Source organism: Dermacentor andersoni, chromosome 4 (assembly GCF_023375885.2).
Source record: "Dermacentor andersoni chromosome 4, qqDerAnde1_hic_scaffold, whole genome shotgun sequence".
In the NCBI taxonomy this organism is placed as follows: Eukaryota; Metazoa; Arthropoda; class Arachnida; order Ixodida; family Ixodidae; genus Dermacentor; species Dermacentor andersoni.
The window spans coordinates 21,783,532-21,797,239 of record NC_092817.1 but is presented as its reverse complement, the minus strand read 5'-3'; the positions used below and the strand labels follow the sequence as shown (position 1 = coordinate 21,797,239).

At 45.8% G+C, this 13,708-nt stretch overlaps 1 protein-coding gene across 2 annotated transcripts in view; it reads left to right on the top strand.

Moving 5' to 3' along the window:
* Positions 1-13,708, top strand: part of LOC126536011 (putative fatty acyl-CoA reductase CG5065) — a 97,423-nt gene that overhangs the window by 66,899 nt on the left and 16,816 nt on the right. For both annotated transcript variants that reach the window (XM_050182901.3, XM_050182902.3), the window contains exon 2: positions 6,610-6,726. In XM_050182901.3, coding sequence (XP_050038858.1) covers positions 6,610-6,726 — 117 coding nt within the window. The remainder of the gene's footprint in view (positions 1-6,609; positions 6,727-13,708) is intronic.

The window sequence follows — 13,708 nt, the reverse complement described above, 5'->3', positions numbered from 1 at the left end:
TCGTCAATGCTTTTCCAGTGTCACTGTGCCCGAACAATCTTAAGCTGGCGATTAGCATTCGCTTTGGTACTTGGGTTTGCCGTCGCTGAGCTAGCTCATGACAAGGCAGTAGTTACTTCGCACGGAGAGTGTAGGCTGGCATTGGTGAAAAATGACCACGGTCCCACCAAGACAACATTGAGTTGGACCACTAGTTCTTACGCTAAGCGATTCAGTTTGAGTACTGTGGATTCTTTTACGCGATTACTCGGCCGGTATTATGAGCGGGCGCACGAGAGCGGCCGATGCCGGTGTGCTTTCGAGGCCATTAAACGATGGACGCAGATTCAAGTGCTCAAAAAATTGTGAACGCGTTTAGGAGCAGCCGGGCTTTACAATACGGCGATGCGATGACCACCCGTCACTTCAGCGCATACTTTCACGCAAGCTAATCAGTGACGGTGACCGGAGGCGCTCGCATGACTATGAATGTAATTGCAGCGCAAGAAGTAGACAGAGGCAAGAAGCACAAGTCAAACGATGTCGACTCGGGGGAAGGTCTATGCTTGCGACGGCACTTATAAGTTGGGCTGATTCACCCTCGCATTCAGAAATGCATCTTAACATGAATCCCATGCTTGGCTTGATCTTAATGACGCCTGGCGTGAACGTGCCCTACACGCTCATTACGTTTCCTTCGGCGCGTTCACGACACGTGTCATTTAGATCAGCATGGGTATCGAGCTGGGATGCATTTGTGAATAGTCTTAAATGCAGGAGACGTATGATACGATGTTACGTCCGATATGGCGTGCGTCTGAATGATTTCTCCGAATGTTGGAATTTGTTGAAACCTCTTAGTAACTTATTGGATGTAATTGTTCGTACGACAAGGCGTACGCCATGCTGCGACAATTCCTCTTAGGAGGAAGTGTGCCCTAAGTGGCTCATACCCCAGATGGTCTGTAAAACGCGGCGTGCGGTACAGAAAGTCACGTGAGCTCGCCTCGCGCAGGCGCTCGCTCGTGTCACTGCTCTGACATTCGTCGTCCTCTTCCACAACCCGCTCCGATGGCGCTCATCATGCAAAAAAAAAAGTTACTAAAGATAGAGTTGATTCGGGCACTCGAACCCACGACCTTCGGTGGGAGTCGAAACCTCGAGCTTATGTGGAAGTCGAACCCACTACCCTTAAGGCGAAGTTAATTAATGTAGAGTTAATTAAGGTGCTCGAACCCACGACCTTTCGTGGGAGTCGTACCCTCAACATTTGGGGGCAGTCAAACGCAGGACAGGGGATATTAATTATGACGGAGTTAATTAAGGCACATGTAATTAACGTAGCGTCAATTAAGGCACTCGAACCTAGGACCTTTGCTGGGAGATAATAAGAAATAACACACTAGAATGAGAATGCCAAGCATCCATTCTATAGTACACTGATATCAGTATTCGACTGACGAATACAACCGGCTCTGCTGTTACTTCATTAATGATTCTGAGTGTTAAAGGAAACGGAATAAGTATACTCACGGTGGAACAATGCGCCCTGATAAACTGGTACGAAGACTCTGCTGGTACGGAGTTTATTATATTCACGCGGCGGGAACCGAGACGTTGCGGTCCGTCACCAGTGCGTACATTCTCTCTGAACCATTTCCAAATTTCTCCAGTTGGACATGCTCAAGATATCTCGAGCGTATCATTAAAGCTTGTTTCTCTCTCTTGAACGCGCAGGCTTTCGCCTTCACTCTCTTTGGCGTATGCTAAAGTGATTGCCAAATTCTTTCTTTCCTTTTCGGACAAGTCAGTGTGGGAAACTAGACTCTACTGTGTGGTCTTGACAAATATAGCGTGGAAACAAGTCTCGCTGTCAGCTTGGGATACGAAATGTAGCGTTGGATCAGCATAACTGTGTGCTTTGAGCGATACATAGCCAACGTCATGGCCAGAATGTTTAAAAACGGCTTAAGTTATATAGATTCGTTAATAAAACACCATTCTGAAATTATTCTTCTCTGCTCTGATAACAAGTACTCGTAACGCTGCACGAGCCTTAACTCAGCCTTCATCGCGCAGAACGCAATATATAACTATTATAATCGCAAGGCGTCTGTGTACATGAAGATGTGGACCGTAAAGGATGATGAGTGCGCGTTTCTATTTCGGTATATATAGACCATGGCACACTGCGGTTCTTTCTGACGTCTCCTGCCCTGTGGGAACACAAGCGTCCGCTGACCAACTAATACGTCAACCTTATACGTATAAGGTATGAGGCCGCCACTCTTCCCTTGCTGCATTTGAAACGTCCCAGGGCTCACCTTCTCTCACAGCTGATGATGCGCAATCTTTCCTCCAATGCCGCCGCGCAACTGCGACGCTTATGTTTTTCGAAATGGCGCATGTCTCAAACGTGTTTGCGTGTTTACAAAGGCATGGTAGCGATGACGCAAAGAACCAAGGTTCAGCGACACTATAAGCACCTCTGACTGTAGAAGCTGTGCTGTGCATTGTGCAACACGCACGCACTCGTTCACTACACGCACTGTATTGTGAGATTACAAGAGAATCAGTTTTATCGAAAACGGTTTGAGTGTTAGAGCTGCCATTGCATGCAAAGGGGAGAAAGTGACCATGCCCATTTAGGGCTTCCTTTTCTGGCTACTTTGTCTTACAGCAATGCTTCAGCACGGACACGTATTTACATAGAAACCTTCACGTGCGCGTTAACGTTGGTAGACAACCTCCATTTGCTTCAAGTTGTGTGCTCGAAATGTTACCTGCATCACTGCTAGCTGTTATGTCGCGGGGCGAAGTAAAAAAGAAAAGGTACGACACTGAACTTCACCGAAGGCTCTTTAAGCGCGATTATAATTTCTTATACGGATGCACTAACATGATTTTATGTTTCTTTGCAAGTTCTTCTCGATTTTCCATTTTTAACCTACCTTCCGTTACTTCATTGTGGAACCATCAGGGGGGTGGGGCGCTAAAAGACTTCTTGTACGCAGATGTGTACGTTATCCGCTGTGATTAGTCGCGAGAGAAAAGAGAAAAGTTTGTTCCAAAACGGGGAGTATTGGAGTCACGTCAGTGCTCACTTTAAACCAAAACGTTCAATCATTCGCTCACTCGAGTTATTACTGGTCGTGATAGCGCTACAGTATGTATTTTCCCCCTGAGAAATCGGTAACTACAGTCTCGCAATGACCTGTTGATATATTATGCAAAAAAAAAAAAAAAAAAATTGAGGCGTGCAGACAGAACACAAGTGAACAACACGAACACGGCGTTCGTGTTGTCCACTTCTCTTGTGTCCTGTCTGCACACATCACTCCCCCCCTTCTTTTTTTTTTTTTGACATAATGAACCCTTACCAACTAGCTCAGCTTTCTGTCGTTCTAAGCTGTTGATATAGTTGGGCTCAGGTTAGCGAAATTCGGAGACACGTCCTTAATTCTGCTCATGTAACACAGGTGTGTTTTACACGAGCGTACTGAGCGCGCGGTACATGCGACGCCCGACTTGGGCAGCACCGAAGGGATCGAATAAAAGTAAGAGAGATTTGCGCCACCCTTTAGTCTTCATAGTAACCGGCGTGCGTTCGGCGGGCTGCCCTCATTCGTCTCGTAAATCGGAACGGTGGCGGCGAGGATATACGTGCGTTAAATTACATTGACACGTGTACTTATTTGTCTTTATCGGGCGACGTGTTTCACCGCCTAACAAATGTTATCGTACAGCGCAGGACGCGCCTGCATGCATCGGAAGCTTCTGGAATGTTATCGATGCTTCCATCCGTTGTCTGTGACCGAACCTTGTATAATCTGATCGCATGTATGCGCAACGCGAATGGCATAGAATTTTGTGGAAGGCGCGCGGGTCCCAGCGATTACTCTGGAACATTCGACGACTCATCTATAAAAGCCGACGTGCTTGACCCGCTAATCAGATTTTCGACGATCGCCGACCGTGTTCGCCGCTATCATTGCGCTATGAGTGTAGCCTGTTTTTGTGGGCACAGGTTCGCCCAATAAAAGTTAGTTTTGTCTTTCACAGTATTGCTACTGTGTTCTTCAACGTCAGCACCCCGTGACAATATCATCTTTCCTTGCGATCCGCAGTGCCGGGACATCTTGGATAGCCCCAAGGCTTGATGGCATTTAAGTAGAAAAAGCCGGCAGATCCCACGCCCTGTGGGAATCGATGTTATGCGATGCAGTTTGCGGGAAGCCTACCAAGTTGACGAAAAGACCGAGGCGTGCCATGACCTGCATGACACGCGTGTCACGACTATTCGTGTCATGACTTAGTTTACGTTCGCTATACACTCTTGTCATACTGTGCCAACTTGAGTACATACCAAGTTAACGAAACGACCATGAGAGCACCAAGACGTAGGCGACTGTTTCATAATCTACACCGCACGCATGTCATGATATTCATGTCATGACCTATCATTTATGTTCGTCATACACTCTTGTCATACTACGCCAAATTTGGTACATACTAAGTTAACGAAACGACCATGAGAGCACCAAGACGTAGGCGGCTAGATAGATACTGTTAAAGGTGGCAAATGTTTGCGAATAAATGTTTCACATTTAATATAAGTGCGCCAGTTTATTATTACAGTTATTTGTTTTTCTCGACTACATAGCGCTTTTCAATGGAACCTTCCGTGTGACCGAAGTATGAGCATACGACGGTCTTTTTTCTTTTTTTAAATCGATCACGTCACAATATCACCGCGGGCGAACGTTGTCTGTACGTGAACGCTAAAAATGTTATTTCAAAAATGTGCGCTTCGTCTTTTGGACTGTGTCGCGCGCATTTCCAAATCAAACGGAGCAACGCGGTCTTGCGCACGTGGCTGATATGGCTATCAATTGTACTGCGATGACGCAATAAATTAAATCACAAGCATTTTCTTCTTCGGCCACTTCAAGCTCGTGCACCACCGTCGCCTTTTAGAAGCTTCATGCTCCTCGTGAAGCCAGCGCGTCCTTCGCGCAAGCGTTCTTTGCGCCCACGAAAAAAAAAAAAAGAAAGAAAGATTATTGAACCTGAAATGTTGTCGCGGCAACAACGTCCTCGCGTTTGGGACTGTGGCGATTTACTTCTGTGGTTTCCCCATATCACTGTTTACGCTAGGCAGAATGCGCATTGAATTGCTGTCGGCGCTAGGTGTTCGTGACGTAAGGCGAGCGAGCATGCTGTACACCGACTCGTGCCGGGACCGGAGATGCACGAAGGGGCACCGCACCGTCTGGCTGTACGGCTCGTCGTCCTGTTCGCGTGCCCACTCCGGCATCTGCGTGCGGTGTAAATCATCCGTCGTTAGGCGCACCGTGAGAGCGCGATTACTCCTTGCAACGTGAAAGTTTGCTCGCGCCACACGAACCACTCGCAGCGCACGCACTTTTTGATTTCTAAGCGAAAACTCCGCCATTTGCAGAACCGGCTTGCAGGGTGATCACGTGTCCACTTCAAGCTATCAAAAATAACGAAATGCAGTCATAATAAAAAGGAAAAGAATATGGAAGCGAGCAGAGAATCGCTGAAGCGTGCGCTGTAAAAGTGTGCCAACTGTCTCTGAACGCTTTCCTTGTTTCTGTCTGCGTTTGACATCACGTAACCCGAATGCCGTGCCATCTTATACTCGTACGACATGCGTCGCATCATCTAGAAGTACGTCTTTAATCTGCTACCAAGCAATAATTTGGCGTGCCTTTATTGATGACTCGTATTCAAGGATAGTTTTATTCGCTTCCGAGATGCCAAGGCAAGTACTGTGGCTGTCACTCACCGTCGACAGCTATAGGTCTCCCCTAAAATTATATCGTTTCGGCTGACTACGATGTTGAGGATAAAGGCGTCCTCGCGGAGACGTCTTGTTTCTTTGGAACGAGGAAACGGATACTGGCTCCCTGTTTCAACTTCACCTTAAGGTTTATGTTGTCCTTAAAAACTTGTACTAAAGTTTGCAAGAATATTCGCACGTTTACACGATGACGCTTCAACATAGTTTTGTCCCGCAGAAATAAGAACAGCAGTGTCGAGGTATTCACAAAAGCAAAGCTTAATATATCTCGCATACTGTATATTGTCATCCTACTCCGAACGTACTTCCCTCGGCACGTAATTGCAACCTACCGTTCGGGTGCGTGCCAGCAAATTGACAAGCAACCAGGCTCAGTAACGAGGCCGGATGGCTTATTGTACAGTTATTAGCGTGCTGCTCGATAGCCTCTTCGCTTTTCGACAAAGTCAAACCGTTTCCCTTCAATGTACATGAGCGAAGATTGATGTCCATTCCGATGCCTTTCGCTGCTCCAGTGACAAACACAGTAAGCAACTTGGCACTGCATCTTGGACAGCTTTAACAATTTAACTGGAATATCTGCGGTGTGTATTGCTTTCACGTGAAAACAAGGCTTTCTCGATTACTGCGGTTACCAATGTACGTTCTTAGTCTCGGGCAATAACTCTGTCAGGAAATGTCCGACAGGTACTAGACACTTCCTAAGCAAACTCTTAGTTGCTTGGCACGTTTTTTTAAGTACAGCTCGAACATAAGCGCAGATAGTGAAGGTGATGAACATCTCTCTTGCTTTCTCGTCGCAGGTTCTGTTGGAAAAGATTCTTCGTTCCTGCCCAGACGTTGGATCGATCTACCTAATTGTGCGAGGCAAACGGGGACTACGCGCCGAAGATCGAATTGCAGACATCCTCAAAATGCAGGTGAGTCATGTGACATTTTTCCTTGGGTCGCGATGTATGATGACACCTTCAAAAACAATTTTTTTTGGACAGGCGCAATCATCCATCCCGTCCATTTTGTCCACTCTTTTATGCCTTCCCCAGACACACCTGTTTTGGCCTGTCTTCAAGCTTTAGCTCCTAGAGATAGTGGCAGGCATCTAGCAGCCAGCAGGCCTCTTTCTCTTTGGTTCTTTGTGCATTCGCACCGACAATAATACATTGCGCGTAGGTACACATTTTGTGGAATTTCGTAAGCTGTTCCTCAGCGTAAATATAGTCCCTTTAACGAATGTCGCTCATTTACAAAAAAGTTTTCAGTTCACCGAGGATGAAATGCTACTGCAGCGCTAATTCGTGTCGCAGTGTCTGGTATTGTTGTTTATTCTAAATTCACAGTAGAAAATGCTAGAAGAACCATTCATACGCGCCGAGGAAACGTAACGCTTTTCTTCGTTGTCACATAGTCGGGCGGTGATTGGACTGCCTTGACCTCTGAGCAAAGAGCTTGGTCGTTAATTTCTACGGTCAGTAATGAACAGCCAGTCGACGTACATACTTTCCTCATAACACGCTTGCCTTGCCAACCTTCGCCAACCTTCGGAGCTATGGGGTACGTCGTGGAACTAACGCGCACAACCGCGAGACACAGAACGATGAAAAGGCATCCATGTGGTTGCGACTTATCATGCGATGGTATAGCGTTGATGACCTTGCCAACAGTAGGAACACGAAAAGGAATAATTGTAATGCGGAATAGAAAAAGGGGAAGTACATGGTTCTCGAGAGGTTCAGACAAAGCCAGACTTCGGAGGGCCAGTGATCGTTGGCACGCCACTTCGAGAGTTTGTCAATTGATACTGCGCAGAACACTGCGAGAGTTACTGTGCGTGGTATTACGTTATATAATTACGACTGCTTTACACATTGAGCAAAACTGCGACTTTGCCTTAAATACAAACGTGGAGCTGTTTGTGTGCATCGTATGACTTTTAAGGCGTGCTTTAAAAAAAAAAAAAAAAAAAAGGATAACACACTATATGCGTACCTTCGCCTTGGATGACCCCTGAGCCACAAAATGGCAGCAGCATAGGCCAGGATCTATTACTCTCGCACACTCGCTTAGAGCAAACGCACTTAATCTCTACCCCAGTCGCTTGTGGTCTGCGCAGCCCACGATGAGCTGCCAATTTGATGACGGGACAGTTGACAACAAAGCCATGGCGAGCGAACACTGGCGGCAAACGTGCGATATAAGAACAGCCTGAGCGCTATCGCAGCCCCCGGCAAAGGAGGGCTGCCTCTCCCCCCCGCCAAAAAAAGAAAGGAAAACGTTGAACGTTCTGTTTTTATACAACGTCCGAACTACAACGAACGAATATATCATTTTGCTCCTTAATGATCTAGACGCCGGCTAAGCTTAAGAACCTCAAAATAGACACGGTAAAACGGTACGGACGTCCGGCTGAGAGCGGCGTATAAACAAACAGGTCGCATATTGTCTGGGAGGCTATCAGCGTCGTCCGTGTGTGTACGCGGCCGCAGCGAGTCGAAAACACGATGCCGGCGATCCTCCTCTCCAGCGGCCGACCTTGCCCAAGGTTGCGTCGACTACGCAGACCGCGGAAGCCGAGGAGTTATGGGGGCGCGGACTGACGGCCCTGGAGACAGCCGTCGGTCAGGGCCGGCCGGCTGTAGACGGTGGCGAGCCGGCCCTGTCTGCTTGCTCTCGCTCGCGGTATAGTGTGCTCGAGAAACTCCGCCCTAGCAAAAGAGCGCTCGCAGCGTCTGATGAAGGGCGAGTCGAGCGGCTTGAGGCCGGATCCGCATGTTTGGAAAGTTCCGCCGCCCGGGGCGATTGGCCGCAAGGTGTCGGGGAGACCTCTGCGATCCCCACCGATGCAGAGCATAAAAGCACACTGCACTGCAAGGACTGCGTCAGGTTATCGATGACGCTCCTCGGAAATTCACTCCGAAATCAAGCTCAACGTGAAGGGCGCAACGCCGTGCACTCGGACCTGCCGAGGCGGTTTCCTTTGTGGCCGTGACGTTCCGCGGCTGAGCACGAGGTCGCGGGTTTGATTACCTGCGCTGATTGCCAGTGGGAGTGATATGCAGAAACGCGCATGCGCATTAAATTCAGGCTCACGTTGAGGAACCCCGAGTGATCAATATTAATCCTGCGCCCTCTCTCATAACCAAGGTGTTGCTTCTTTGCGACTGGAAACCCAATCAATCGATCAGTCAATCGATTGGAACCTGCGTCTCACCGAAAGCACTGTGCTGCTACAAAGGCTGTGCATCGTTTGTTTGTTTGCTTATTTATTTCTTTATTTACCATACTGCCAGTCTCTACTGAGACCATAACAGGTGGGCACTATATATATGTACATGTACAAAGAACACTGATCATGTTAAGGATGAATACATGTATAACGTCAGTTTTGCACTTCACACATAAACAATTTGCACTACATAATGTATACACCAAACACAAGTACATGCTAATTTTCAAAATAGAATAAAATGGCAATTTAGGTATGATATGCTGCATACACGACTACATACACAAGGCACAAGCACATGGTGGTTTGCACGATCAATAATAGCACTAGCAATTTTAACCTGCTAGGAAATTTTTTTTCAATTTTAGTTCAAACTGAGACAGTGACTCTGTGTTAGTGGTGAGAGGCGTTAACATATTCCGTTCACGGATGGTAACCGGAAAAAATGAATATTTAAACACATCATTATTACATTTATATTCTACTAAGGTGTTTGTGTGTTTGTGCCTGGCAGGTTGTGTTTGTGAATAAGAAATGTAATTTGAAATGTCAATTTTGAAATAATTATTCAGGAGTTGATAACGAAATTTCAGACATGCCTGTTTCGCTCGTGCTTCGAGCGTAAGGAGCCCAGAAATTGCGAGCAGGTTAGAGGAAGAGTTTTCCCGTCTAAATTTGTTATGGATAAATCGAATGGCCTTCCTTCGTACTGTTTCTATTTTTTTTTTTTATGTTAGTCTGGGTATGAGGAAACCATACAGTGTTTCCGTATTCGAGGATCGGCCTAACGAATGTTTTGTATGCTAGTTTTGTTGACAAGGGTGCGACTTGAAGTGATCTGCGAAGGAGAAATAACTTTTGCATAGCAGATGAAGTAATGTGGTGAATATGCTCGTCCCACCTTAGGTCTGACGTTATTGTTAAGCCTAGATATTTATAGTTTTGTACTTTAGTCAAAGCTGTACCATTTATGGTGTAGCAAAAGTCTGAAGGTCCTTTTTTCCTCGTTATAGTCATACATGCTGATTTTTTTACATTGATTTTCATCTGCCAGTCTGAGCACTATTCTGTAATACTACTACGTTATTTGTTAAGGGAGTAGTGATCTTGATCCCTTTTAATTTCTCTATAAATGATAGTCTTCCGCGAATAACTTTATTTTACAGTCTATGTTAGTGGTTATATCATTAATATACACGAGAAATAACAAGGGCCAAGCACGGAGCCCTGGGGCACTCCTGACGTAACTGGTACTATATCTGACGTTGTATGTTCGAAAATATCAAACTGACACCTATTAAACGAAAACCCACGAACCCAAGCAGCAGTTTCTCCGTCTCCGATAATGCTTTTTAGTTTATTTATTAGTTTGGTGTGACAAACACAATCAAACGCTTTAGAAAAATCAAGTACGATTATGTCCGTTTGGCGTGATTGTCAATACCTTTAATTCCAAGATAAGTCGCGAGGAGTCAGATTGCACGTACAATAAAGGCATGCACCCATATTCTAGAGTCCTCATAACAATGCCTAATCACTAGATTTGTAATCTCATAACAGTGCGTCATCACGGGCGCTACACGGAGCTATATATCATCATCATCATCATCAGTCTGGTTACGCCCACTGCAGGGCAAAGGCCTCTCCCATACTTCGAACTCCAACTACCCCGGTCATGTACTAATTGTGGCCATGTTGTCCCTGCAAAATTCTTAATCTCATCCGCCCACCTAACTTTCTGCCGCCCCCTGCTACGCTTCCCTTCTCTTGGAATCCAGTCCGTAACCCTTAATGACCATCGGTTATCTTCCCTCCGCATTACATGTCCTGCCCATGCCCATTTCTTTTTCTTGATTTCAATTCAGATGTCGTTAACTCGCGTTTGCTCCCTCACCTAATCTGCTCTTTTCTTATCCCTTAACTTTACATGGATCATTCTTCTTTCCATAGCTCGTTGCGTCGTCCTCAATTTAAGTAGAACCCTTTTCGTAAGCCTCCAGGTTTCTGCCCCGTACGTGAGTACTGATAAGACACAGCTGTTATACACTTTTCTTTTGAGGGATAATGACAACCTGCTTTTCATGATCTGAGAATGCCTGCTAAACGCACACCAGCCCATTCTTATTCTGATTATTTCAGTCTCATGATCCGGATCCGCGGTCACTACCTGCCCTAAGTAGATGTATTCCTTTACCACTTCCAGTGCCTCGCTACCTATCGTAAACTGCTGTTCTCTTCCGAGACTGTTAAACATTACATTCGTTTTCTGCAGATTAATTTTTAGACCCACCTTCTGCTTTGCCACTCCAGGTCAGTGAGCATGCATTGCAATTGATCCCCTGAGTTAATAAGCAAGGCAATATCTTCAGCGAATCGCAGGTTACAAAGGTGTTCTCCATTAACTCTTATCCCCAATTCTTCCCAATCCAGGTCTCTGAATACCTCCTTTGAACACGCTGTGAATAGCATCATATACTATACTATATATTTATATGTTAATAGCTATATATACTAGCCATCTAATAAAATGCAGTACTCCATAGCTGTAAATAACGAGGAATTTCGTCCCCGCGTTCCAGAGGCTTTGAAAGCTGTATGAAAGGACTCTAAAGTTCGGTCAGACAGATTAGAAGCAGCTTTGGTCGCGCGCCTAGTGGCAAAGCAGCTTTTGAAAATAATTTATTGCTACATGTTACTTTAGTTGTAAGCTTCATCGGGCAGTGGATGACATGATACATGCTGAGAAGTATGTTCTGCTACTAAATTTGCACAAGAGCGAGGACCACGGACACGTTCACAGATACCATTAAAGTTCGGCTAGAAATTTTATTGCGTTGAAAAGTGGTGAAAGTATGAAAAGTGAAGGGAAAGCACGCCACTATCACGCATTGGTCAAAAATCTGTGTCTATAGTACTACATTTACATGATTCACATGATACAATTAGTAGCTGAAGTTTTATTGACGCACGGAATGGGCTACATGAAATTATATAAAATATTTTTGCAACTGTGAGTTGAATTGCTATTTACTAGTGTGACGTACTAAATAAAAATTTCTTTGAAGGTCTCAGGAAAAATAACTGTAAGGGCTGCGTGTCGGGTGGTGGGACAGTGGGGGTGTCCTTTTTTTTGCTACGCGCCACATCTCCGGGTGTCGCCGTATTCGAAACAGCTTCTCTCAGCCTCTCCAAAAATATCTCAGCTATGCAACCAACGAATCCTTAGATCTGCATGTTCCTCGCCTGACTTGCGGTTATGCACGGTTAGGTCCAGACTGCCTCACATGCCCGCCGTTCTGGTCGCTGGGGTGAAACCACGTCCTTGCTGTAAATCGCGATGACCTCCGCACATTTCCCGCCGCATCGTTTCAGTTTCATCGTTAAAATGCTGAATTTTTTAAAAACATCCTCTTCAGTCGTACGGTGTGTACGTATAGACACCCAAGTTTCTTATAATGTGGCGACGAAAGAAAAGGAAAGAAACAACGTGAGAATAGAGCATAATCAAAGTTGCACCCACTGCTAACGATGATCAGTACTATTAACGGTAGAGTGTCCAGAATATAACCAAACAGTAAACTGGTTTTAGAAATGTACCTTTACGTTTGAATAAATGTTCGAAGCATTCGGCAGTCCATCATGGCTGCTATGGGATGTTCATCTGTATATCAGGGGGCTCTGAGGTTATCAGTAACTTTCATATGTGCACCAAATTATGTCAGTTTTTTTTCTTTATTTTTTCTTTTGCGCGTGAAATAATGGACCATCGGTCACGGGCCGTTCTGACCGAACTATTTAAGACCCCATAATATTGAGGACAAATACAGAACGTCTTACCTATGTGATGTACAGCGCATTTCACATCTTGTTGCCACTATATATATTGAGCTTTGAGACACTTACGAATCAATTCTTGTGAAAGTTCTAGAATCGGGAGCGTTTGAAGAGTACATTCATATAAATTTGTGGAGTTTTCCTCAGGGCAATGTGTCGCTGAATTTTATCCTCTAGTTTGGTTCGTGGACGGTGTTGACTCATATTTTGGCACCCGCCTAAGTAATGTCTTTTTTAACGTGCGTGACAGCGCAAAGAAAATGAGAAAAAGACGGAAATACCAAAAAATTTCTTTCATCCCTGTTTGCGCTATTTGACACGGTAAAATGAATCCATACCAACTAGTCCACCACCCCATCTTGCTTCAGCAGGTGACATCTTCTAAAGCTACTGTGAGCCTAAGTATGGGCACTTAAGATATCGCTTTTTCATGGCCGCACAGAGCCCGCAAACAGCACTTCAGAATGGAAGATGTCAATATTTCCTCAGCGCTGCAGTGCTCCGCGGTGTCACGCAGGGACAACACTAGGGCATGCACAATTTCCTCGAATAACACAAACGGTTTCCTTCTCTGAACACGCGTTCTGGTCGTCAGTCGTTGGTAGAAATTCAATCTCGACGCTGCCGCTCCGTCAGTCGTAGCCGATTGGATGTGTTTCCTTTTGCGGCTGCCGACTCGCGTGCTACATGCTACTGACGTCAGCAGTGCCACTTGTCAATTCCACCTGGCACTTCCGTCCGTGTCCAGCGATGCCTTAGCGTAGGCGAAAACTGGCGTGCGCGTCGGTCCCATCTGTTGATGGGCTGCGCGTAGCTACTCGAAGGGAACGACAATTCTGGCACTG